This window comes from Rhinoraja longicauda, chromosome 3 (genome assembly GCF_053455715.1).
Source record: "Rhinoraja longicauda isolate Sanriku21f chromosome 3, sRhiLon1.1, whole genome shotgun sequence".
Taxonomy (NCBI): domain Eukaryota; kingdom Metazoa; phylum Chordata; class Chondrichthyes; order Rajiformes; family Arhynchobatidae; genus Rhinoraja; species Rhinoraja longicauda.
This window is the reverse complement of record NC_135955.1, coordinates 98,825,574-98,852,516: the sequence shown is the minus strand read 5'-3', so window position 1 is coordinate 98,852,516 and position 26,943 is coordinate 98,825,574. Positions and strand designations below refer to the sequence as shown.

Below are 26,943 nucleotides of genomic sequence, written 5' to 3'. Positions count from 1 at the left end.
AAGATCTCGACACTTCATGAAACAAATCGGCTCAATAGAAAATGATTAAAATGATCAACCTTTTCAATTAAGTTGCATTCCTTGTTTACAAGCTGGGTTAGTTTCTGCAGGTTTTCATCCACCATTTCCTCAGAGGTGACTAATATGGAAAGACAATCAGAGAGAAATGTATTTTAAACAAGAGTGAGACAAAAGGACTATCTATATGAGACCTGAAATACTCTCAGGACCGATGAGCCAAAACATTACGACCACTGACAGGCAAAGTGAATAACATTGAATATCTTGTTACAATGGCACCTGTCATGGGGTGGGATATATTAGTCAGCAAGTGAACAATCAGTTCTTGAAGTTGACGTGTTGGATGCAGGAGAAATGGGCAGGAGTAAAGACCTGAGCGACTTTGACAAGGGCCAAATTGTTGTGGCCAGACGACTGGGTCAGAGCATCTCTGAAACGGCAAGGCTTGTGGGGTGCTCCCGGTCAGAAGTAGTGAGTACCGACCGACAGTGGTCCGAGGAGGGACAAACCACAAACTGGCGACAGACAGGGTGTTGGGCGCCCAAGGCTCATCGATGAGCGAGGGCAACGAAGGCTATCCCGTCTGGTTAGAACCGACAGAAGGAAATCTTATCGAAACACATAGGATTATTAAGGGGCTGGACACGTTAGAGGCAGGAAACATGTTCCCAATGTTGGGGGAGTCCAGAACCAGGGGCCACAGTTTAAGAATAAGGGGTAGGCCATTTAGGACGGAGATGAGGAAAAACTTTTTCAGTCAGAGTTGTGAATCTGTGGAATTCTCTGGCTCAGAAGGCAGTGGAGGCCAAGTCTCTGAATGCATTCAAGAGAGAACTAGATAGAGCTCTTAAGGATAGCGGAGTCAGGAGGTATGGGGAGAAGGCAGGAACGGGGTGCTGATTGAGAATGATCAGCCATGATCACATTGAATGGCGGTGCTGGCTCGAAGGGCCGAATGGCCTACTCCTGCACCTATTGTCTGTTAGCGTTTGACAGCACTGGGCCTGTACTCGCTGGAGTTTAAAAGAATGAGTAGTTGACCTAATTGAAACGTACCGAATAGTGAAAGGCTTGGATGGAGTGGATATGGAGAGGATGTTTCCACTAGTGGGAGAGTCTAGGGCCAGCGGTCATAAACTCAGACTTGAAGGAGGTTCCTTTAGGAAGGAGATGTGGAAGAATTTCTTTAATCAGAGTGCGGTGAATCTGTGGAAGATTTCATTGCCGCAGAGGGCTGTGGAGGCCAAGTCAAAGGATATTTTGTAAGGCAGAGATTGACAGGTTCTTGATTAGTACTGGTGTCAGGGGTAATGGGGAGAAGGCAGGAGAATGGGGTCGAGAGGGAAAGATAGATCAGCCACGATTGAATGGCGGAGTGGACTTGATGGGTCGAATGGCCTAAATTCTACTCCTAGAACTTATAATTCTGCTCCTCGAACTTAAGAACCTGACCCGCCAGGTTGCTCCGGCAATTTGCGTCTATCTTCACATCAGATGGGGTTCACTCTGAAGTCAGCTTTCAATACGCTGACAAAACATTTTCCTTTACCTTATTCACTCTCTCGGGCACGATGAGAAATGTTTGGTCTGCTTGCATCGAAACCCTTCCCACTGTCCCAGATGTGCATGAAACCCGATATCCAGCCCGTAGACGGGTCTGTACTGAGATTTATTAACACATCTGGACCTCGGGGATCGGGACGGGTCATTAGGCACCCTGAACACTTGTGCCAAGCAGGCGTGTTGGGATGTTCTTCATATCTCAAGCCCTTCATGGCTTGATTGCCCCGAACACCATCAATCCTTGCTTTGACATTATTACTTGGCATTTACATTTTTATTTTGGCAAGTGCGGTGATAATTGGAATTCCACACCTCCACCACTGCGTTAAGAGGTGCCTTCTGACATCAACCGGGGTCTAATTTAAATCATAATATCTCCCTTTTCTATACTTCTGAATTTTTCTCATGCCGTTAGATACTCTCCTTAATCTTATACACACAGCGGTGTAAAAATATAATCTTTGCAAGCTGCCTTCTTCATTTCGCACTTAAACCCAGTTTCATTCCAGCACATTTGTTCTGCAACTCTGTAAGCGCGGCATGGTGGCGCAACGGTAGAGTTGCTATTGAGGGCGTGCAGCGTAGGTTTACTAGGTTAATTCCCGGAATGGCGGGACTATCATATGGTGAAAGACTGGAGCGACTAGACTTGTATACACTGGAATTTAGAAGGATGAGAGGAGATCTTATCGAAACGTATAAGATTATTAAGGGGTTGGACACGTTAGAGGCAGGAAACATGTTCCCAATGTTGGGGGAGTCCAGAACAAGGGGCCACAGTTTAAGAATAAGGGGTAGGCCATTTAGAACTGAGATGAGGAAAAACTTTTTCAGTCAGAGAGTTGTGAATCTGTGGAATTCTCTGCCTCAGAAGGCAGTGGAGGCCAATTCTCTGATTGCATTCAGGAGAGAGCTGGATAGAGCTCTTAAGGATAGCGGAGTAAGGGGGTATGGGGAGAAGGCAGGAACGGGGTACTGATTGAGAATGATCAGCCATGATCACATTGAATGGCGGTGCTGGCTCGAAGGGCCGAATGGCCTCCTCCTGCACCTATTGTCTATTGTCTATTACAGCGCCAGAGACCCGGGTTCGATCCCGACTACGCTGCCGTCTGTACGGAGGTTGAACGTTCTCCCCGTGACGTGCGTGGGTTTTCTCCGGGTGCTCCCACACTCCAAAGACGTACCGGTTTGTAGGTTAATTGGCTTCTGTAAAATTGTAAGTTGTCCCTCGCGTGTGTAGGATAGTGCTAGCGTGCGGGGATCGCTGGTCGGCGCGGACTCAGGAGGCCAAAGGACCTGTTTCTGCACCGTATCTCTAAACTAAACTAAAATTCCCGAGCCTAAATATCTTTCCAACATCACCCACAAAATCAAACTGAGCTCCAAAACATAGCTTGGAGCGCAGGAGGATGAGGGGGTGGTCTTATAGAGATGTATAGAGATCATGAGAGGAATAGATTGGGCAGATGCACAGAGTCTCTTGCCCAGAGTTGGGAAATCAAGAACCAGAGGACACGAGCTTAAGGTAAAGGGGAGGAAGATTTAATAGGGACCTGAGGGGCAACTTCTTTTGCACAAAGTGTGGTGGGTGTATGGAATGAGCTGCTGGAGGAGGTAGTTGAAACAGGGACTATTGCAACATTTAAAAAAAACATTTGGACAGGTACATGGATAGGATTGGCTTCGAAGGTCTTTCATTCTGAAGAAGGGTTCCAATCTGAAACGCGACCTATTATTTTTCTCCAGAGATGCTGATCCTTGCTTCTCCCTCTCTCTGGGTCTCTCCCCCACCCTAGTGGTCGTACCAGTTTGACTGTCCTTCTGCTAAGTTCCTCTCTCTGTTTACGTCAGATCACCTAGCCCACAACCAACAATGGCCTGTTGTGAGCCCCACGTTTCCTTGGTTATCAGTGCTTTATGTATATCTTCCATTCATTCCTCCTAAATACCATCTATAATCTCTCGTTCCCCTCCCCCCCCCTCCCCCCGACTCTCAGCCTGAAGAAGAGTCTCGACCCGAAACGTCACCTATTCCTTTTCTCCTGAGATGGTGTCTGACCCACTGAGTTACTGAATTACTTCAGCATTTTGTGTCTATCTTCAATGTAAACCAGCAATATCACAGTCTTGATTTATTCACAAAATGCTGGAGTAAATCAGCAGGTCAGGCAGCATCTCGGGAGAGAAGGAATGGGTGACGTTTCGGGTCGAGACCCTTCTTCAGACTGAAGTCTGAAGACTGAAGTCCATTCGCAGTCTGAAGAAGGGTCTCGACCCGAAACGTCACCCATTCCTTCTCTCCCGAGATGCTGCCTGACCTGCTGAGTTACTCCAGCATTTTGTGAATAAATCGATTTGTACCAGCATCTGCAGTTATTTTCTTATAATATCACAGTCTGGTTTGGGAACAGCTCTGCCCAGGACAGGAAGGCCCTGCAGAGAGTAGTGCGTTCGGCAGAACGCACCATGGGAACTACACTCGTCCCCCTGCAGGACCTATACATCAGTAGGTGTAGATCAAGAGCAAGCAAGATTATGAAGGACCCCTACCACCCCAGCAACGGGCTGTTCCAGCTGCTACGGTCAGGCAAACGCCTCCGCTGTCATGCTGTGAAAACAGAGAGGATGAGACGGAGTTTCTTCCCACAGGCCATCAGGACTGTTAACTATTATAACTCCAGGGACTAAATTTTGTCTTCTCTGTATTAACTTTAACTTGTATGCTGTAACTGTAATTCTTTTTTTTGCACAATCCGCAGGCATTGCCACTTTCATTTCACTGCACATCGTGTATGTGCATGTGACAAATAAACTTGACTTGACTTCCTACACATAGGTAAAGAAGGATATGACTTTGTCACACAGCAATCCATTTGCCACAGTCTTAACACAACCCTTGCATCACTTGCGTGATGAAACCACTTTCACACGGACATGTTGACTAAAGCACCAAGTGACTCACATCCCCTCCTTTCCCCCTCACTGACTATTCTCCATACACACAATGACCCGTAAATAACCGGTGGCAGGAGGCCGCTGTATTTTCTCTGAGAGAACGATTAAGTTGGGTCAAGTACGTACATCTTTCCCGCCCAGCATGCCCGGTGACTCACCTGCAGAGCTTTGTGCGAAGTACTGAGTCAAGATGTGGTCACAGAAGTGGCACAGGTTGGGGAGCTGATGCAAATGCTTCTGCAGATGAGCGTTAGGCAGCTCGGCTTTATATAGCGGTGCCAGGAATCCAAATGCAAAGGCATCAAAACTCGTCGGTCTGAAACAAGAAGCGATTAAAACAAATTGCAATGCAGAAATAAAAGCACTCGTATAAGACGTCGTTGACGAGACCGCATTTAGAGTACGGTGTTCAGTTTTGGGCACTGCGTTATAGGAGAGACGTTGTCAAGCTGGAAAGGGTGCAGAGAGGATATACGAGGATGTGGCCAGGACAATAGACAATAGGTGCAGGAGGAGGCCATTCGGCCCTTCGAGCCAGCACCGCCATTCAATGTGATCATGGCTGATCATTCTCAATCAGTACCCCGTTCCTGCCTTCTCCCCATACCCCCTGACTCCGCTATCCTTAAGAGCTCTATCTAGCTCTCTCTTGACAGCCTGAGCTGTAGGGAGAGGTTGAGCAGGCTGGGACTCTATTCCCTGGAGCGCAGGAGGACGAGGGATGATCTTATAGAGGTGTATAAATCATGAGAGGAATAGATCGGGTAGATGCACAGAGTCTCTAGCCTAGAGTTGGGAGCATCGAGAACCAGAGGACATGGGTTTAAGGTGAAGGGAAAAAAATGTAATAGGAACCTATGGGGTAACTTTTTCACACAAAGGATTGTAGGCGTATGAGGCAGTTGAGGCAGGCACTAACTATCACAGCGTTTAAGAAACATTTTTACAGGTTTAGAGGGATATGGGCCAAACGCAGGCAAGTGGGACTAGTGGAGATGGGACATGTTGGCCGGTGTGGGCAAGTTGGGCTGAAGGGCCTGTTTCCACACTTAAGGACTCCACAACACAGTATCAGAGATGTTATTGTAAAAGCACATTATCAATACTTTAGACTGTAAGACACACTAGCAGAATTATGCCACTTGGCCCATCGAGTGCAGTCGATCGTGGCTGATCTATTTATCCCTCTCAAACACATTCTCCTGCTTTCTCTGCGTAACCTTTGACAGCCTTACTGACAGCACATTGGCACAACACTAGACTTGCTGCCTCACAGCGCCAGAGACCTGGGTTTGATCCTGACTACGGGTGCTGTCTGTGCAGAGTTTCTACATTCTCCCTGTGACCACGTGGGTTTTCTTTGGGTGCTCCGGTTTCCTCCCATGTCACAAAGACGTACAGGTTTTCAGATTAATTGGCTTCTACAAATTGCCCCCTGTGTTTAGGGAGTGGATGCGAAACTGGGATAACAGAGATCTAGTGTGAACGGGTGATCGATGGTCAGCGTGGACTCGGTGGGCCGAAGGGCCTGTTTCCATGCTGTAGCTCTAAAGTAAAGTTTCAGTATAGTTTAGACATACAGCGCAGAAACAGGCCATTCGGCCCACCGAGTCCGTGCCGACCAGCGATCCCCACACACTCCAAACACTATCCTACACACTACAGACTATTTACAATTTTTACCGATTCAATTAACCGACAAGCGTGCACGTCTTTGGAGTGTGGGAGGAAACCGGAGCACCCGGAGAAAACCCACGTGGTTAGAGAGGGAATGTACAAACTCCGCACAGACAGCACCCGTAGCCAGGATCGAACTTGGGTTTCTAGCGCTGTAAGACAGCAACTCTATCGCTGCGCCGCCCTGTCTAAATGCGTTGGCTATTGTAACAACCAGTAGTCCATATAACTGCCTGCCTGGCACGACTGAAGTCCCAAGTGTGCCAGATTAGAGTTTACTGACCTATTCCTCTCATGATTTTATACACCTCTATAAGATCACCCCTTATCCTCCTGCTCTCCAAGGAAGAGAGTCCCAGCCTGCTCAACCTCTCCCTACAGATCGGGTCAAGTTCTGGCAACATCCTCGCAAATCTTCTCCGAATACTTTCCAGCTTGACAACATCTTTCAATATAACATGGTGACCAAAACGAAACACAATATTCTAAATGTGGCCTCACCAACGTCATATATGTGTAACGTGACCTCCCAACTTCTATTTCCAATACTCTGACTGATGAAGGCCAATGCGCCAAAAGGCTTCTTGACCACACTATCTGACTAGCTTCCAAGACAAAACAGTGAAAGAGCAACGGAGACTCAAGGGTCTGCAAATGCTGGAATCCTGGGCAAACGAAAAAAAGAGCTGGAGAAACTCAGGAGGTCAGGCAGCATCTGCGGAAAGAAAAGGACGGAAAACTTTTCGTGTCGGGGACCCTGCTTCAAACTGATGGAATGGAGGGAAGAAAGCTGGGAGAGAGAGGAGCATGGGAAGGGGTAAGATAAGACATTTATAAGTTTAGTTTAGTTTAGAGATACAGCGCGGAAACAGGCCCTTCGGCCCACCGGGTCCGCGCCGACCAGCGATCCCCGCACATTAACACTATCCTACACCCACTCAGGACAATTTTTACATTTTACATTTATACCAAGCCAATTAACCTACAAACCTGTGCGTCCTTGGAGTGTGTTGAGGAAACCGAAGATCTCGTAGAAAACCCACGCAGGTCACGGGGGAGAACGTACAAACTCCGTACAGACAGCGCCCGCAGTCGGGGTCGAACCCGGGTCTCTGGCGCTGCATTCGCTGTAAGGCAGCAACTCTACCGCTTCACCTGATATGTCATCTGTCCCATTCCCTCCACAGATGCTGCCTGACCTGCTGGGTTATTCTGATTCTAAAGAAGGGTCCCGACCCAAAACGTCACCCACCCATGTTCTTCAGGGCTGCTGCCAAATCCGCTGAGTGACTCCAGCACCTTGTGTCCTCTTGGGTATTAACCAACATCTGCAGTTCTTTATTTCTATATATTCCAACACTTTTGATTTTTTTTGTTTTCAGTCACACACAAGTGAGGCTTCAGCACTTCTTCAGCACTTTTCCCCATTGAAGAGGAGTGGGGAGCAGGAAGGGTTGTGGAGGACAGAGTCAAATATTGGGTTGGCGGGTACCACCCAAGATTACTTTGTGTGGCCCAGCGGTAGAGTTGCTCAATCCTGGCTAAGGGTACTTGTCTGTACGGAGTTTGTACATTCTCCACCGTGACCCGCGTGGGATTTCTCTAGATGCTCCGGCTTCCTCCCACACTCCAAAGACGTACAGGTTTGTAGGTTAATTGTAGGTGTCAAGGAAGGCAGGCAAATGGGGCTAGGAGGGGGAGATAGATCGGTCATGATTGAATGGTGGAGTAGACCTGATGGGCCGAATGGTCTCATTTTTGCTCCTATCACTTATGAACATGAACTTAGGTGTAGGAAGTAACTGCAGATGCTGGTTTACACTGAAGATAGGCACAAAACTCGAGAGTAACTCAGCGGGTCAGGCAGCGTCTCCGGAGAGAAGGAATAGGTGACGTCTCGGGTCCAGACCCTTCCTCAGTCCTTCCTCTGATGAAAGGTAGTCTGAAGGTAGTTGAGGCCAGTTCATTGGCTATATTTAAGAGGGAGTTAGATGTGGCCCTTGTGGCTAAAGGGATCAGGGGGTATGGAGAGAAGGCAGGTACAGGTTACTGAGCTGGATGATCAGCCATGATCATATTGAATGGCGGTGCAGGCTCGAAGGGCCGAATGGCCTACTCCTGCACCTATTTTCTATGTTTCTATGTTTCTATGAAAGATCTCGACTTGAGACGTCACCTATTCCTTTTCTCCAGAGATGCTACCTGACCCGCTGAGTTAATCCAGCACTTTGTCTCTGACTTCGAGATCAATTCTATGATTAACTAAACAGAATTTAAAGTTCTCAGTACGTGGTTTATGTCCTTCCCCAAAGACTGCACAACTCATCAAAACAACATGATGGAACCATTTCATCCTCTGGTTACTCACGTTTTCCCAAAGAAGAAATTAGATGTTCCCAATCTATAAGACAGAAGGTTCAGACATTCCTTTGCATCCCGGTATATCTGTACAAAGCAGATGGAAATGAGCGACAATGAAGTCATCTGTGCAGTGAATCAAACTGCAATTTTTAAACACGCATCACTAATATATTCCGTTTTGGGCACCATGTTAGAGGATTGAAACTATTTTCTACATTTCTATGCAACTCAGCGGGTCAGGCAGCATCTCTGGAGAAAAAGGACGGGTGACTTTTCAGGTCGGAACCCTTCTTCAGAAGAAGTGTGTGAAAAAGTCCCAGCCCGAAACGTCACCCATTCGTTTTTCTCCAGAGATGCTGCCTGACCCGCTGAGCATTTTGTGTCCATCTTCAGTCTAAAACAGCATCGGCAATTCCTTTTTATGCACAAAGTATAAACTATACATAAATTACAACTCTGCAAAACAGCAAAAGATTTTTTTTAAAAGGACTGTGCAAGAAAAATAAAACATTAGTGCAAAACACAATTAGAAGATAAGAAACAGGGGGGGGGGGCATGGTAGCACAGCGGTAGAGTTGCTGCCTTGTAGCGCCAGAGACTCGGGTTCAATCCTGACCTCAGGTGCTGTCCACACAGAGTTTGTACTTTCGGCAGGACTTCCATATGAAGAAAGACTGGATAGACTCGGCTTGTACTCGCTGGAATTTAGAAGATCGAGGGGGGATCTTATGGAAACTTACAAAATTCTTAAGGGGTTGGACAGGCTAGATGCAGGAAGATTGTTCCCGATGTTGGGGAAGTCCAGAACAAGGGGGGTCACAGTTTAAGGATAAGGGGGAAGTCTTTTAGGACCGAGATGAGAACGTTTTTTTTCACACAGAGTGGTGAATCTGTGGAATTCTCTGCCACAGAAGGTAGTTGAGGCCAGTTCATTGGCTATATTTAAGAGGCCCTTGTGGCTAAAGGGGTCAGGGGGTATGGAGAGAAGGCAGGTACAGGTTACTGAGCTGGATGATCCGCAATGATCATATTGAATGGCAGTGCAGGCTCGAAGGGCCGAATGGCCTACTCCTGCACCTATTTTCTATGTTTCTATGTTCTCCCCGTGACTTGTGTGGGTTTTCTTCAGTTTCCTCCCACGCTCCAAAGACGTACAGGTTTGTAGGTTAATCGGCTTGGTATAATTGCACATTGCGCCTATCTGTGTGTATGATAGTGTCAGTGTGCGGAGGTCGCTGGTCGGCGCGGTCTCAGTGGTCCGAAGGGCCTGTTTCTGAGCTGTATCTCCCAACTAAACTAAACTAAGCACGGTCGTGCAGGAAGGTATCACAAAATGCTGGAGTAACTCAGCGGGTCAGGCAGCATCTCAGGAGAGAAGGAATGGGCGACGTTTCGGGTCGAGACCCTTCTTGTGAGACCTTCGATTTGTACCAGCATCTGCAGTTATTTCCCTACGGTAGCGCAGGAGGTGGTTGTGGAGCCATAGACCACTACATGTATACAGAGTGCCTCAGAGTGCAGACAATATTCCCCAGCTGGAGCTAAGGCCCGATTCCAAAACAAAAGCAACTACCTCAGACGCATTTCTGAGTTATTTTCAGAAGTTATAGAGCCATTGGGGCCGCACGGTGGCGCAGAGGCAGAGTTTTTTTACAAGGATTTATAAGAATGATCCCAGGAATTAGTAGTGTAATAAAATAACTGCAGATGCTGGTACAAATCGAAGGTATTTATTTCACAAAATGCTGGAGTAACTCAGCGGGTCAGGCAGCGTCTCAGGAGAGAAGGAATGGGCGACGTTTCGGGTCGAGACCCTTCTTCAGACAGTTAGATGTTGAACGATCAAGGGTCCGTGATGGCCCCCCCCTTACCTGTGCTTCCACCTCCTTGATGTTGAAGAAAGGAGGTTCCCCTCTTGACAGAACAATCTGATTCATGGCACATCTCGACATCTGCCCCGGTATGTAGAAATTCAACGGAAAGGGGATTCTCGAAGCAAACCACGGCCTCGTCAGATTGCAGTAATTCTCGATGTCCACCCAGAAAGCATGCAGCTGCACAGAATTGCGATTAAACAGCATTTAATTAGTTAGCTTGATAGCTAGCTTACTTTATTGTCACAAGTACATGTGCAGTGAAAAGCTTTTGTCAGAGTCAGAGAGTGAAACAGCGTGGAAACAAGCCCTTCGGCCCAACTTAACCACGCCGACCAACACGTCCCATCCACACTAGTCCCACCTGCCTGCATTTGGCCAATATCCCTCAATTTATTACCTGAATGGTGGCCAATTAGGAAAAGGGGAGATGCAACGTGACCTGGGTGTCATGGTGCACCAGTCATTGAAAGCAAGCGCGCAGTTGCAGCAGGCAGTGAAGAAAGCGAATGGTATGTTGGCATTCATAGCAAGAGGATTTGAGTATAGGAGCAGGGAGGTTCTGCTGCAGTTGTACAGGGCCTTGGTGAGACTGCACCTGGAGTATTGTGTACAGTTTTGGTCTCCTAATCTGAGGAAAGACATTCTAGCCTTAGAGGGAGTACAGAGAAGGTTCACCAAATTGATCCCTGGGATGGCGGGACTTTCATATGAAGAAAGATTGGATAGACTAGACTTATACTCGCTGGAATTTAGAAGACTGAGGGGGGATCTTATAGAAACATATAAAATTCTTAAGGGGTTGGAGAGGCTAGATGCGGGAAGATTGTTCCCGATGTTGGGGAAGTCCAGAACCAGGGGTCACAGCTTAAGGATAAGGGGGAAGTCTTTTAGGACCGAGATGAGAAAACATTTCTTCACACAGAGAGCGGTGAGTCTGTGGAATTATCTGCCACAGAAGGTAGTTGAGGCCAGTTCATTGGCTATATTTAAGAGGGAGTTAGATGTGGCCCTTGTTGCTAAAGGGATCAGGGGGTATGGAGAGAAGGCAGGTACAGGTTACTGAGCTGGATGATCAGCCATGATCATATTGAATGGCGGTGCAGGCTCGAAGGGCCGAATGGCCTACTCCTGCACCTATTTTCTATGTTTCTAAACCTGTCCGATCCATGTACCTGTCTAAATGTTTCTTAAACGTTGCGATAGCACCTTTTTTTTGCGTGCTAACCAGTCAATAGACAATAGGTGCAGGAGGAGGCCATTCGGCCCTTCGAGCCAGCACCGCCATTCAATGTGATCATGGCTGATCATTCAGCAGAAAGACCGTACATGATTACAATTGTGCCATCGATAGTGGAGACATGATGAAGCTTGGTTTTAGTTCAGTTGATTGTCACGCTTTTCACCCAGAGTTGTGTATCTGTGGAATTCTCTGCCACAGAAGGCAGTGGACGCCAATTCACTAGGTGTCTTCAAGAGTGAGTTAGATTTAGCTCTAGAGCTAAAGGAATCAACGGATATGGGGAAAACGCAAGAACGGGGTACTGATTTTAGACGATTAGCCAGTAATGGGAGAGTCTTCGGACCAGAGGGCACAGCCTCAGAATAAACGGATGTGCCTTCAAAGTGTAGATGAGGAAGAACCTCTTTAGCCAGAGGGTGGACAACTGTGGAGGCCACGCCATTGGGTATTTTTAAGGCAGAGATTTATAGGTTCTTGATTAGGAACGGCATCAAATGTTACAGGGAGGAGGCAGAAAGACGGAGTTGAGAGGGAGAAAGAGATCAGCCATGATTGAATGGCAGAACAGACGGTGACCTGAATGGCCTAATAAAACTCCGATGTTTTACGGTCTTATAACCAGAAACAAAGTTTATTCACTAGTCCTTTAGAAGGGTGATATAAAGATCACGGGACAGGGATTATTGAACTCAGGTGCACAAGTTTAAATGAGATGTGAATGGAAACATTTATTTGACAGTCAGAGCAGAGTTCAGTTGAGTTTAGTTTAATGTCACATGCACCGAGGTACAGTGAAAAGCTTTTGTTGCCTGCTTTGTTGCGAGAATGAGCTATCTGGACTTTTTACCAAAGCTGGGCGAAGTTTCTCCTCAATCAGTGCAATAAATGCCAGCGTATCCGCTCCCTGGGTGGCTGTCAGTTCGTAGTCAGCATTGTACTTCTGTCAAATGAAACAAAAACAACACACTTTCAATTAGTCATAGAGTCATACAGTGTGGAAACAGGCCCTTTGGCCCAACTCGCCCACACCCCACCAGTCCCACCTGCCTGCGTTTGGCCCATATCCCTCCAAACCTGTCTGAGCCATGAACCTGTCCAAATGTCTCTTAAACATTGCAATAGAGCCTGCCTCAACTACCTCCAGAGGACATAGGTTTAAGGTAAAGGGGAAGGGGGAAAAATGTAATAGGAATAGAAACATAGAAAATAGGTGCAGGAGTAGTACCACCATTTACCACTTCCGAGCCAGTACCACCATTCAATATGATCATGGCTGATTATGCAAAATCAGTACCCCGTTCCTGCTTTCTCCCCATATCCCTTGATTCCGTCAGCCCTAAGACCTATATCTAACTCTCTCTTGAAAACATCCAGTGAATTGGCCTCCTCTGCCTTCTGTGGTAGAGAATTCCACAGATTCCAACTCTCTGGCTGAAAAGGTTTTCCCTCATCTCGGTCCAAAAATGGCCTATCCCTTATTCTTAAACTGTGACCCCTGGTTCTGGACTTGCCCGACATCAGAAACATTTTTTTCTGCATCTAGCCTGGCCAATCCCTTGAGAATGTTATATGTTTCTATAAGATCCCCTCTTATTCTTCTAAATTCCAGTGAATATAAGCCCAGTCGATCCATTCTTTCATCATATGTCAGTCCCGCCATCCTGAGAATTAACCTGGTGAACCTACACTATATCAATAGCAATAATGTCCTTCCTCAAATTAGGAGACCAAAACTGCACACTGAATCTGTGGGGTAACCTTTACAAAGGGTGGTGGGTGTATGGAACAAGCTCCCAGGCGAGTTAGATGAGGTAGAGACTATTCCAACGTTTATGAAAGAATTTAGGTTAAGTGAGTAGGCCAAACGCAGGCAGGTGGAACCAGTGTAGATGGGACATGTTGGTCGGTGTGGGCAAGTTGACCCGAAGTGCCTGTTACCACGCTGTATGACACTATAACTCAATTAATACATTAATGGATCACTATCACATTGTATATAGAACATAAAACAGTACAGCACATCAACAGGCCCGCCCACTCACGATGTCTGCACCGAACATGATGCCAAGATAAACTAATCTCATCTGCTTGCACATGATCCACATCCCTCCATTCATAGAAACATAGAAAATAGGTGCAGGAGGAGGCCATTTGGCCCTTTGAGCCAGCACCCCCATTCATTGTGATCATGGCTGATCATCCACAATCACTAACCCGTGCCTGCCTTCTCCCCATATCCCTTGATTCCACTAGCCCCTCGAGCTCTATCTAACTCTCTTTTAAATTCATTCGGTGAATTGGCCTCCACTGCCCTCTGTGGCAGAGAATTCCACAAATTCTCAACTCTCTGGGTGAAAAGGTTTCTTCTCACCTCAGTTTTAAATGGCCTCCCCTTTATTCTTCGACTGTGTCCCCTGGTTCTGGACTACCCCAACAATGGGAACATTTTTCCTGCATCTAGCTTGTCCAGTCCTTTCATAATTTTATAAGATCCCCTCTCATCCTTCTAAACTCCAGTGCATACATTCCCTGCGTATCTTTGCGTCGACCCAAAAGCCTCTTAAAATGCGACCGCATATCTGCCTTCACCACCACCACCTGTTCCAGGCATCCAACACCCTCTGTGTAAAAAAACCTGCCCTGCACACCTTTTTACATGTTGCCTCCCCTGATGTTAATGCGGTGCCTTCTAACCGTTGACATTTCCGCCCCGGGAAATAGTTCACAGAATGTCAGCATCATGGTTTCAACAAGGGCCTCATTTCAGAAGTACATCTTAGTTTATTTTTAGAGATACACCGAGGAAACAGGCTCTTCGGCCCACCGAGTCAGCACCGACCAGAGATCCCTGCACATTAACACTACCCTACACACACACTAGGGACAATTCACAATTTATACCAAGCCAATTAACCTACAAACACGGACGTCTTTGGAGAGTGGGAGGAAGCCGAAACACCCGGAGAAAACCCACGCGGTCACGGGGAGAACGTACAAACTCCGTACAGACAAGCACCCGTGGTCAGAATCGAACAACGGGTCTCTGGCGCTGTGAGGCAGCAACTCTACCGCTGCGCCACCGTGATACTCTAATTGTCCCTAGTGTGTAGGGTAGTGGTAGTACACGGGGTGATCGCTGGCCAGCGTGGACTCGGTGGGACGAAGGGCCTGTTTCCGTGCTGTATTTCTAAAGTCTAAATCACTTTCCTTTTACACTTGTACGCTTGGTGGCAAATATTGCCTCACCTTTCTGTGCAAATAATTTGCTGTTCGAATCTTGAACTTTGACGAAATTGGGAAAGGAAACGTAATCTACACAGCATTCAATTATGAAAAATACTATACAAATGTAAACTTTAGCTGCACATCGCTGCAAGTAAACTTGAATAAAGCTGCAATCAGCAATAAACGTTCAAGTAAAGTCCAATTTGCAGCGCTATGATTATTATACGTCTCCACTCACATTTAATGAAACTCTCACAACAAACCTACCTGTTTTCGTAGGAAATTCAGAATATTATCGGGTTGCACAAAGTTCATATTATCTGATATCAATACTGGAATGTCACCTAAAGAAGGGAAATTAACAGCATTATAAACCATTCTTCACTATTTATAACATACTAAGCCAGAGAGACAAAAAAGTGCTGGAGTAACTCAGCAGCTCAGGAAGCATCTCTGGAGAAAAAGGATGGGTGATGTTTCGGGTCGGAACAATTCTTTAGAACCGTTTGTCACCAGTCCTATTTCTCCAGAGATGCTGCCTGTCCCGCTGGGTTACTCCAGCACTTTGTGTCTATCTTCAGTATAAACCAGCATCTGCAGTTCCTTCATCCACGTACTGTGGCAGTATTACTGAGACCGCAGGATACTCACCCTTAGTTACACCAGTTAAACAACATCCGCATATGGAAACAGGGCAATTGCCTTACATTTCAAGAAAGAGTTATATTTAGCTCTTAGGGCTAAGGGAATCAAGGGATGTGGGGAGAAAGCAGGAACGGGGTACTGATTTTGGATGATCAGCCACGATCACATTGAATGGCAGTGCTGGCTCGAAGGTCCGAATGGCCTCCTCCTGCACCTGTTTTCTATGTGAACCCACAGGTCTTTGGGATGTGGGAGGAAACCCACGTGGTCACAGGGAGAACGAGCAAACTCCACACAGACAGCAACCGAGGTCAGGATCCAACCCGGGCCTCAGGCACTGTGGGGGAGCAGCTTTACCCGCTGCGCCACTGTGCTGCCTGCCGGGGCTCCATTTTCCCTCCCACATCTCGAAGATGTGCGGTTTTGTAGGTTGATTGGCCTCTGTAAACTGCCCCTAGAGTGTAGGGAGTGGTTGAAAAAGTGGGACAACATGGAGCTAGATGGTCGGCATGGACTCGGTGGGCTTAAAAGAGCCTGTTTCCAGGCTGTATCTCTAAACTAAACCTTTCTTATTCGTAGCTTTCCACCTTCCTCCTCAGCAAATTCGCAACCTTGGTTATGAGGACAGCAGCAAATAAATCGTTCAGTTAACGGGCTTCAGTAACGCACAGTTTAAGGGACTCCCTTGGGACCTGACCCGTAACCTTGTGCATGTTGAAACTGGTCTTGATTCCTCTTTGAGGATTGAGTAAAGCATAAGCAGAACCAAATGTGCATTTTTCCCCACTGTTGCCTTTTTGTTGCAAGCCTGGATTATCGGAATGGTGTTATTTTAACCTATGTCATCATGGAATTGTACATAACAGAAAATCAATGTATGGAAAGTCTTTGTCTATTCTACATACCATCCATTTTTTTTGCCAAAAACTGAAGCACGATTCCTCACTCAAGTCCACAGTTCAATAGACAATAGGTGCAGGAGTAGGCCATTCGGCCCTTCGAGCCAGCACCGCCATTCAATGTGATCATGGCTGATCATTCTCAATCACTACCCCGCTCCTGCCTTGTCCCCATACCCCCTCACTCCGCTATCCTTAAGAGCTCTATCTAGCTCAGAGAGATAGATTCATATCTAACTCAGAGAGAGTTAGATTTCGCTCTGAGGGCTAATGGAATCAAGGGGTATGGGGAGAAAGCAGGAATGGGGCATTGATTTAGGATGATCAGCCATGATCATATTGAATGGCGGTGCTGGTTTGAAGGGCCGAATGGCCTACCCCTGCACCTATTTTCTATGTTTCTATGTTTCTATGCTTCACCATGGGAGAGTTTTGAACCAGAAGGCACGGCTTCAGAATAAAAGGACATACCTTTAAAAAGACGAGGAGGAATTACTTTAGTCAGAGGGTAGTGAATCTGTGGAAATTTGTCACAGACGGCCATGGAGGCCAAATCATTGGGTATTTTTAAAGCAGAGATTGACAGATTCCTGATTAGTACGGGTGTCATAGACAATAGGCAATAGACAATAGGTGCAGGAGTAGGCCATTCGGCCCTTCGAGCCAACACCGCCATTCAATGTGATCATGGCTGATCATTCTCAATCAGTACCCCATTCCTGCCCTCTCCGTATACCCCCTGACTCCGCTATCCGTTCTAAATGGCCTACCCCTTATTCTTAAACTGTGGCCCCTTGTTCTGGACTCCCCCAGCATTGGGAACATGTTTCCTGCCTCTAACGTGTCCAACCCCTTAATTATCTTATACGTTTCGATAAGATCTCCTCTCATCCTTCTAAATTCCAGTGTATACAAGCCCAAGTCGCTCCAGTCTTTCAACATACGACAGTCCCGCCATTCCGGGAATTAACCTAGTGATTCCGGGAATTAACCTAGTGATTCCGGGAATTAACCTAGTGATTCCGGGAATTAACCTAGTGATTCCGGGAATTAACCTATTGATTCCGGGAATTAACCTAGTCATAAGTTCGATGAGCAGAATTAGGCCATTCGGCCCATCAAGACTACTCCGCCATTCAATCGGGGATGATCTACCTCTCCCTCTCAACCCCATCCTCCTGCCAAAGATCAACGCTTATGGGGAGACGGCAGAAGGATGGGGTTGAGAGGGAAAGATAGATCAGCCACAATTGAATGGTGGAGTGGACTCGATGGACTGAATAACCTAATTCTGCCCCTATGACTCATGAACAATTCAAAAGGCCGAATAATTACAATTTTAAATGCAATTTTCCATTGGATACTTTATCATATATGACTTCTGTAACCCTAATATTCAGGGTGCATGTAAGTTAGGTCACAAAATTGAAAATGTTCTAATTTATGTAGGTATTCAGACCTCCAAATGAAATTGATGCAAAATTTGAAAGGACTTTCACAGCCTTGTCTCCATTGTTCATATGGATGTCGGGATAGGGAATGGGGAGAAACTGTAGTTTAGTTTAGAGATACAGCGCGGAAACAGGCCCTTCGGCCCACCGGGTCCACGCCGACCCGCGATCCCCGCACATAAACACTATCCTACACCCACTGGGGACATTTTTTTTTACAATTACCCATTTGAACAGCCAATTAACCTACAAACCTGCACGACTTTGGAGTGTGGGAGGAAACCGAAGATCTCGGAGGAAACCCACGCAGGTCACGGGGAGAACGTACAAACTCCGTGCAGATAGCGCCCGTAGTCGGGATCGAACCCGGGTGTCCGGCGCTGTATTCGCTGTAAGGCGGCAACTCCACCGTTGAGCCACCGTGACTGCCCAATTCAGACAATATAGTTGAAGTACATTCAAATACATCTCAGCTCGCTTCCACAATTACATCAGCCCAACGCAAGAGTTTGAAATAAAGGTTAGACGATAACATTTATTATTTTACTGCTGGCAGTATTTGGAAGTCCAAATGGATGGGACAATAGACTTCAATCCATAAACAAATGCCTTTATGGACTGATGTAATTCCAAAGGCAACTCAGTATCTCCATTGTGTAGGAAAAAAAACTGCAGATGCTGGTTCAAATCGAAGGTAGACACAAAATGCTGGAGTAACTCAGCGGGCCAGGCAGCATCTCGGGAGAGAAGGAACGGGTGACGCCTCGACCCAAAACGTCACCCATTCCTTCTTTCCCCGGGATGCTGCCTGACCCGCTGAGTTACTCCAGCAGTTTGTGCCTACCCAGGATCTCCATTTACAGGTCCACCACTGATTTTCCAGTAGCTTTGGTGGTCAGGCACCTCCTTTAATCCCCCCTTCCCCCCCCCCCCGAAGATGTGGTGCCTGGGCCGGGGTGAGGCGGCCGATCTCAGCCTCATCGGGACTTCCGCGGCCGATCGGCGGGGCGAATTTGCCCCCGTGCGGCCGGGGCCTTGGAATTCCGACACAGCCGGAGCCGGCAGATCCGTTCCCATAACCGACTTCCAAGGCCGACTTTGCAAGCCGGTATCTCGGCCTCTCGGCGGAACGTTCCGGTACCATTGGATGCTTCCCCGAGGCCGTGACCTCTGTTAGTCCGGCAAAACAGATAATCTAATAAGGATAGACCTTAAGGATCGAATTTAATAAGCATAGTTCCAAGATGGCTGCGCCACCATGCGGGGTGCGGCTCGCCGGCAGTCCGTTTGTCTTTTTTTGTCTATGTGTTAGTGTTAGATGTGTGTAGTAGTTTATTTTTAGCTGTGTATATGTGGGGGGTGGTGTGGGGGTGGGGGTAACCTTTCTTTAAAAAAAAATCTCTTCCTCGAGGCGCGGCTCGGCAGCGGGAGCTTCCATCGCCCGGCGCGGCGCGGCCGCGGGACTTTTCATCGCCCGGAGCGGCTCGGCCGCGGGACCTTCCATCTCCTTGCGGGGGCTGCGCGAGTCGGGAGCCTCGGCAGAAGTCGAACTATCTGTCCGTGGGAGAAGTGGGGGAAGAGAGAAGAATTTGTTTTGCCTTCCATCACAGTGAAGGGGTGTTTGGAGGAGTCACTGTGATGGATGTTTGTTAAAATTGTGTGTCTTGTGTCTTTTACTCTGTGCTGTTGTGGCTGCCTGGCAAATGATTTTCGTTCAATTCATTTTGAATGACAATAAAGGTAATTCAGATTCAGAAAATACTGGAGTAACTCAACGGGTCAGGAAGCATCTCGAGAAAAGGAATAGGCGATGTTTCAGGTTGGGACCCTTCTTCGTTTCAGACTCAAGACGTTTCGGGTTATCATATCATATCATATCATATATATACAGCCGGAAACAGGCCTTTTCGGCCCTCCAAGTCCGTGCCGCCCAGTGATCCCCGCACATTAACACTATCCTACACCCACTAGGGACAATTTTCACATTTACCCAGCCAATTAACCTACATACCTGTACGTCTTTGGAGTGTGGGAGGAAACCGAAGATCTCGGAGAAAACCCACGCAGGTCACGGGGAGAACGTACAAACTCCTTACAGTGCAGCACCCGTAGTCAGGATCGAACCTGAGTCTCCGGCGCTGCATTCGCTGTAAAGCAGCAACTCTACCGCTGCGCTACCGTGCCGCCGTTGAGACGCTTCTTCGGATTCTGGAACCAAAAGTGCTCGAAAATCAGTGGTAGACCTGTAATACTAATAGCTTGAAGACTTACTGCAATATGTAAATACATTTAAAATGCTACCTGTGGGTGTTTTCCATGGATTATTAATGAAGTGCACATTCAGTGGAGCCCGTGAAAATTTGGCGTATGCCTGCAGTGAAGAGAGATAGATACATATTATGTACAGTCAATTCAAAGTCTTTAAATAGAAACAGCTCATGGTCAAAAGGTTTTACTTTGCAACAAAACGAGTAACATTTCTATTTTTTTCCTTCGCATCCCCTGCCCTTTACAAGCCCTTACTGGCTGTAACTTTTTAAACACAGAATAAAGTGATTTCTATCCTGTCCCCAACATTAGCTCAGGCTTGTATACGCTGGAATTTAGAAGGATGAGAGGGATTCTTATTGAAACATATAAGATTATTAAGGGATTGGACACGCTAGAGGCAGGAAACATGTTCCCAATGTTGGGGGAGTCCAGAACCAGGGGCCACAGTTTAAGAATAAAGGGTAGGCCATTTAGAACGGAGATGAGGAAAAACTTTTTCAGACAGAGTTGTAAATCTGTGGAATTCTCTGCCTCAGATGGCAGTGGAGGCCAATTCTCTGGATGCTCTCAAGAGAGAGCTAGATAGAGCTCTTAAGGATAGCGGAGTCAGGGGGTATGGGGAGAAGGCAGGAACGGGGTACTGATTGAGAATGATCAGCCATGATCACATTGAATGGCGATGCTGGCACGAAGGGCCTACTCCTGCACCTATTGTCTATTGTCTAAAACAGCCCCCCTCCATCTCAGCCAAAGCAAACCAGCGAGATTGACATTCATAGAGGAAAGCTGCTGTAAAGAACCTCCTGCATTTTACAAACTTCCCAGTTCACAATTGTATGGTACAAATACGGCAGAGCTTTAAGGTGAGAAGGGCAAAGTTTAAAGGAGAAGTAAGGTGAGAGGGGAAAGATTTAATAGGATCCTGAGGGGCAACTTTTCGCACAGAGGGTGGTGGGTGCATGGAACGAGCTGCCAGAGGAGGTAGTTGTGGCAGGGACTGTCACAATGTTTAAGAAACACTTAGGCAGGTACATGGATAGGACAGGTTTAAAGGGACATGGACCAAACGCAGGCTAGATATGTATAACATATAAACACAATACAATATGATAGAACTTTATTTATCCCAGGTGGGAAATTGGTCTGCCAACAGTCATAAAACATAACAAGATACATGAAACATTAAATTAAAGTGACGAGTGGAAAGTCCAAGATTGGGGGGGTCAGGGGAGTCAGTCTATCCCATGACAGAAGGGGGAGGAGTTGTGCAGTTTGATAGCCACAGGGAAGAAGGATCTCCTGTGGCGTTCTGTGCTGCATCTTAGTGGAACCAGTCTGTTGCTGAAGGTGCTCCTCAGGTTGACCAGTGTGTCGTGGAGGGCGTGAGCTGTATTATCCGGGATGCTCCGCAGTTTTGAGGAGCATCCTCCCCTCCGAGACCCCCTCCCGTGAATCCAACTCCACCCCCAAGACGGAGCCAGCCTTCCTGATGACCTTAAGATAGGCACAAAAATGCTGGAGTAACTCAGCGGGACAGGCAGCATCACTGGAGAGAAGGAATGGGTGGCGTTCAGGGTCAAGATCAAGGAAAATGTAGAATGGAGAGGGCCCAGGACAGAAAGGTCAGTGTGGGAGCTAAAGTGTTGAGCAACCGGGAGATCAGATAGGTTTAGACGGCCTGAGTGGAGGTGTTAAGCGAGACGATTGCCGAGCCTACGCTTGGTCTCGCTGATAGACAGGAGTCCACACCTGGAACAGCAATAGACAATAGGTGCAGGAGTAGGCCATTCAGCCCTTCGAGCCATTCAATGCGATCATGGCTGATCACTCTCAATCAGTACCCCGTTCCTGCCTTCTCCCCATACCCCCTCACTCCGCTATCCTTAAGAGCTCTATCCAGCTCTCTCTTGAAAGCATCCAACGAACTGGCCTCCACTGCCTTCTGAGGCAGAGAATTCCACACCTCCACCACTCTCTGACTGAAAAAGTTCTTCCTCATCTCCGTTCTAAATGGCCTACCCCTTATTCTTAAACTGTGGCCCCTTGTTCTGGACTCCCCCAACATTGGGAACATGTTTCCTGCCTCTAATGTGTCCAATCCCCTAATTATCTTATATGTTTCAATAAGATCCCCCCTCATCCTTCTAAATTCCAGTGTATACAAGCCTAATTGCTCCAGCCTTTCAACATACGACAGTCCCGCCATTCATAATGCTGGGGTGTAAGCTGCTGCCCAAGCCAAACATTGCTTGGTTGCTATTACTCAAGTTACATGACATGCTCAACACTAACTACCCCTCCCATTCCTCCCATTAACCTTTCTGTCCTGGGCCTCCTCCATTGTCAGAGTGAGGCCCAGCGCAAATTGGAGGAACAGCGCCTCATATTTCGCCTGGGCAGCTTACACCCCAGCAGTATGAATCTGCTGTTCTCCCAACTAACAATGATCTATTCTATATTTTCCTTGATCTTCATTCCCTTTGTCCTGTTTTCAAACCTTACACTTCCTTATCTGTATTTATTCACAAAATGCTGGAGTAACTCAGCAGGTCAGGCAGCATCTCAGGAGAGAAGGAATGGGTGATGTTTTAGTCTGAAGAAGGGTCTCGACCCAAAACGTCACCCATTCCTTCTCTCCCGAGATGCTGCCTGACCTGCTGAGTTACTCCAGCATTTTGTGAATAAATATCTTCGATTTGTACCAGCATCTGCAGTTTTCTTGCACTTCCTTATCTATGTACCTCCCATTCCTGACTCTCAGTCTGAAGAAGGGTCTCAACCAGAAACGTCACCCATTCCTTCTCTCCTGAGATGCTGCCTGTCCCGTTGAGTTACTCCAGCTTTTTGTGTCTGTTTTCGATTTAAAACAGCATCTGCAGTTCTTTCCTACACATCCTATATATGTATATACACACACACACAGATATATATACATATACACACACATACACACAGATATACATATACACACACACACATACACAGATATATACACATATACACACAGATATACACACACAGATATATACACACAGATATATATATATACACACAGATATACATATACACAGATATACATATACACACATACTCAGATATACATATACACACACATACACACACAGATATACATATACACACTTACACACACAGATATACATATACACACACTTACACATATACACACACATAGATATACATATACACACACACAATACATCTTTATTGTCATTGTACAGGGGTACACACACACAAATATGCATATACACACAGATATACATATACACACACAAACATACCTATCCACACACAATACACACACACGCAGATATAGTATGCACAGATATATATTTATATACACATAGTTATATATACCATACACACACAGATATACACATACACCATACACACACAGATATACACATACACCATACACACACAGATATACACATACACCATACACACACAGATATACACATACACCATGCACACACAGATATACACATACATTTTATTTACTATTGGTAGAAAGAGTTCAAGCCCGACTTGCAAAGGAGTTTCCAGTGCAGCGCAGAAATTATTTCCTAGCTCCCATTCCCTTCTTTAATAATATTCCTATTGCCCCCGACAGTGTGAGCGTTCCCTTCATGCACTCCCCCTCCCCCCTGCCCCGCCCCCCTGCCTGTCCCCCTCCCTCCCTGCCCCGCCCCCCTGCCTCGCCCCCCTGTCTGTCGCCCCCCTGTCTGTCCCCCCCCTGCCCCGCCCCCCTGTCTGTGTCCCCCCCTGCCCCGCCCCCCTGTGCCCCGCCCCCCTGTCTGTCCCCCCCCCCCTGCCCCGCCCCCCTGTGCCCCGCCCCCCTGCCCGCCCCCCTGTCTGTGTCCCCCCCTGCCCCGCCCCCCTGTGCCCCGCCCCCCTGCCCGCCCCCCCCTCCCTGCCCGGGCCGGCCCGGCCTGACCTTGAGCGGCGGGTCAGGCGCCTCTGGGCTGTAAAATAACACACGCCGTTCACTAAGGCAGGAGCCTGATCAATAAAGCCACGCTTTATCGTATCATATCATATCATATATATACAGCCGGAAACAGGCCTTTTCGGCCCACCAAGTCCGTGCCGCCCAGCGATCCCCGCACATTAACACTATCCTACACCCACTAGGGACAATTTTTACATTTACCCAGCCAATTAACCTACAAACCTGTACGTCTTTGGAGTGTGGGAGGAAACCGAAGATCTCGGAGAAAGCCCACGCAGGTCACGGGGAGAACGTACAAACTCCGTACAGACGGCGCCCGTAGTCAGGATCGAACCTGAGTTCCCGGCGCTGTATTCGCTGTAAAGCAGCAACTCTACCGCTGCGCCACCGTGCCGCCCTTTATTATTTCACCGCTTTGTTAATGTCTGCATTTTATTTCCTCTCCCCTCTCTAAGCGGCAGCAACACACTAGGGGGTGCAATGCAATACACCAGGGGGTGCAATGCAACATACACATGTGCAATGCAACACACGGGGGTGCAATGCAACACACCAGGGGTGCAATGCAACATACACATGTGCAATGCAACATACACATGTGCAATGCAACACACGGGGGTGCAATGCAATACACCAGGGGGTGCAATGCAACATACACATGTGCAATGCAACATACACATGTGCAATGCAACACACGGGGGTGCAATGCAACACACCAGGGGTGCAATGCAACACACACATGTGCAATGCAACACATGGAGGTGCAATGCAACACACCAGGGGGTGCAATGCAACATACATGTGCAATGCAACATGCAACACACGGGGTATAATGCAACACACGGGGGGGGGGGGGGTATAATGCAACACACCAGGGGGTGCAATGCAACACACAATGCAACACATGGCATGGGGGGGTGCAATGCAACATCTGGAGGGGGTGCAATGCAACATGCAACACATGGGGGGTGCAATGGCAACATGCAACACATGGGGGGTGCAATGCAACATGTAACACACACGGGGGGGGGTGCAATGCAGCATGCAACACATGGGGGTGCAATGCAACATGCAACGCATGAAGAAAATGCTCACACTGTCGGGGTCAATAGGAATATTATTAAAGAAGGGAATGGGAGGTGCAATGCAACATGCAACTCCATGGACGCTTTGCAAGGAGGTCAATGCACGAAAGCCAAATGTGCGCGGGGACTTGTGTTTGTTTACCAGCACGATGAGCGAGTCGGTGTGGACAGAGGGCAGCCCCCAGTCTCCTGCCCAGCACAGCAGCTCCATGGCAGACGCCGACATGCCTTCCCTCTGTCTGTCTGTCTGAGCCGGAACCACTCGCAGTCTGCCACCAGCTGCTCACACACGCAGCCTGACCCCAACACAACACTGCAGGCGCAATGCAGCTCCCTCCCTCTCTCTCCCTCCCTCTCTCTCCCTCCCTCTCTCTCCCTCCCTCTCTCTCCCTCCCTCTCTCTCCCTCCCTCTCTCTCCCTCCCTCTCTCTCCCTCCCTCTCTCTCCCTCCCTCTCTCTCCCTCCCTCTCTCTCCCTCCCTCTCTCTCCCTCCCTCTCTCTCCCTCCCTCTCTCTCCCTCCCTCTCTCTCCCTCCCTCTCTCTCCCTCCCTCTCTCTCCCTCCCTCTCTCTCCCTCCCTCTCTCTCCCTCCCTCTCTCTCCCTCCCTCTCTCTCCCTCCCTCTCTCTCCCTCCCTCTCTCCCTCCCTCTCTCTCCCTCCCTCTCTCTCCCTCCCTCCTTCCCACTTCCTCCCTCTTCCTTCCTCCTCTCTCTCTCCTCTCTCTCTCTCCCTCTCTCTCTCCCTCCCTCCCTCCCTCTCCCTCCCTCCCTCCCTCTCCCTCCCTCCCTCCCTCTCCCTCCCTCCCTCTCTCTCCCTCCCTCCCTCCCTCCCTCCCTCTCTCTCCCTCCCTCCCTCCCTCTCTCTCCCTCTCTCTCCCTCCCTCTCCCTCCCTCCCTCCCTCCCTCTCTCTCTCTCCCTCCCTCTCTCTCCCTCCCTCTCCCTCTCCCTCCCTCTCTCTCCCTCCCTCCTTCCCACTTCCTCCCTCTTCCTTCCTCCTCTCTCCCTCTCCTCCTCTCTCTCTCTCTCTCTCCTTCTCTCTCTCTCTCCTTCTCTCTCTCTCTCCTTCTCTCTCTCTCTCTCCCTCCCTCTCTCTTCCCCCCCCTCTCCTCTTTCTCTCTCCCTCTCTCCCTCTTCATCCTTCCCTCTTTCTCCATCCTTCTTTCTCCCTCTCATTCTCCATCCTTCTTTCTCCCTCCCTCCCTTTCTCCTTTCCTCTCTCCCTCCCTCATTCCCTCTTCCTCCCTCTTTCTCCCTCCCCCTCTTTCTCCCTCCCCCCTCTTTCCCCCTCTCTCTCTTCCTCTCCCCCTCTCCTCTTTCTCCCTCCCTCCTCTTTCTCCCTCTCCCCTCTTTCTCCCTCCCCCCTCTTTCTCCCTCCCCCTCTTTCTCCCTCCCTCTTTCCCCCTCTCTCTCTTCCTCTCCCTCCCTCCCCCTCTCCTCTTTCTCTCTCCCTCCCTCTCCCCCTCTCCTCTTTCTCCCTCCCTCTCTCTTCCTCCCTCTTTCTCTCACTCACTCCCTCCCTCTCTCTTTCCCCCTCCCTCTCTCTCCCTCTCCCCTCTGCAGGTCTTGCAATGCCTTTCCCCCGCTCTCTCTCCCTTCCCCTCCCTCCCCTCTCTCTCCAAGTCTTCTGACTCCCTTTCTTTCTCTTTCTGTTTCTCTCTCTCTCCCCCCCCCCCCCCCCCACCCCACACTGAATAATCACATC

The 26,943-nt window shown here is 48.2% G+C and overlaps 1 protein-coding gene across 2 annotated transcripts in view; it reads right to left on the bottom strand.

The window, feature by feature from the left end:
* The window catches only part of mtx3 (metaxin 3), a 31,193-nt gene extending 5,648 nt beyond the window's left edge, over nt 1–25,545 (bottom strand). Inside the window, exons 1-8 of one of the 2 annotated variants that reach the window (XM_078396737.1) lie at nt 25,386–25,545; nt 20,219–20,288; nt 15,190–15,266; nt 12,545–12,637; nt 10,452–10,634; nt 8,588–8,664; nt 4,701–4,858; nt 60–139 (exon numbers count right to left, since the gene is read on the bottom strand). In XM_078396737.1, the coding sequence (XP_078252863.1) occupies nt 60–139; nt 4,701–4,858; nt 8,588–8,664; nt 10,452–10,634; nt 12,545–12,637; nt 15,190–15,266; nt 20,219–20,288; nt 25,386–25,469 (822 nt within the window). In that variant the 5' untranslated portion in view covers nt 25,470–25,545. The remainder of the gene's footprint in view (nt 1–59; nt 140–4,700; nt 4,859–8,587; nt 8,665–10,451; nt 10,635–12,544; nt 12,638–15,189; nt 15,267–20,218; nt 20,289–25,385) is intronic. The other variant, XM_078396738.1, reaches the window with a different exon arrangement.
* Nucleotides 25,546–26,943: the final 1,398 nt, after the last annotated feature.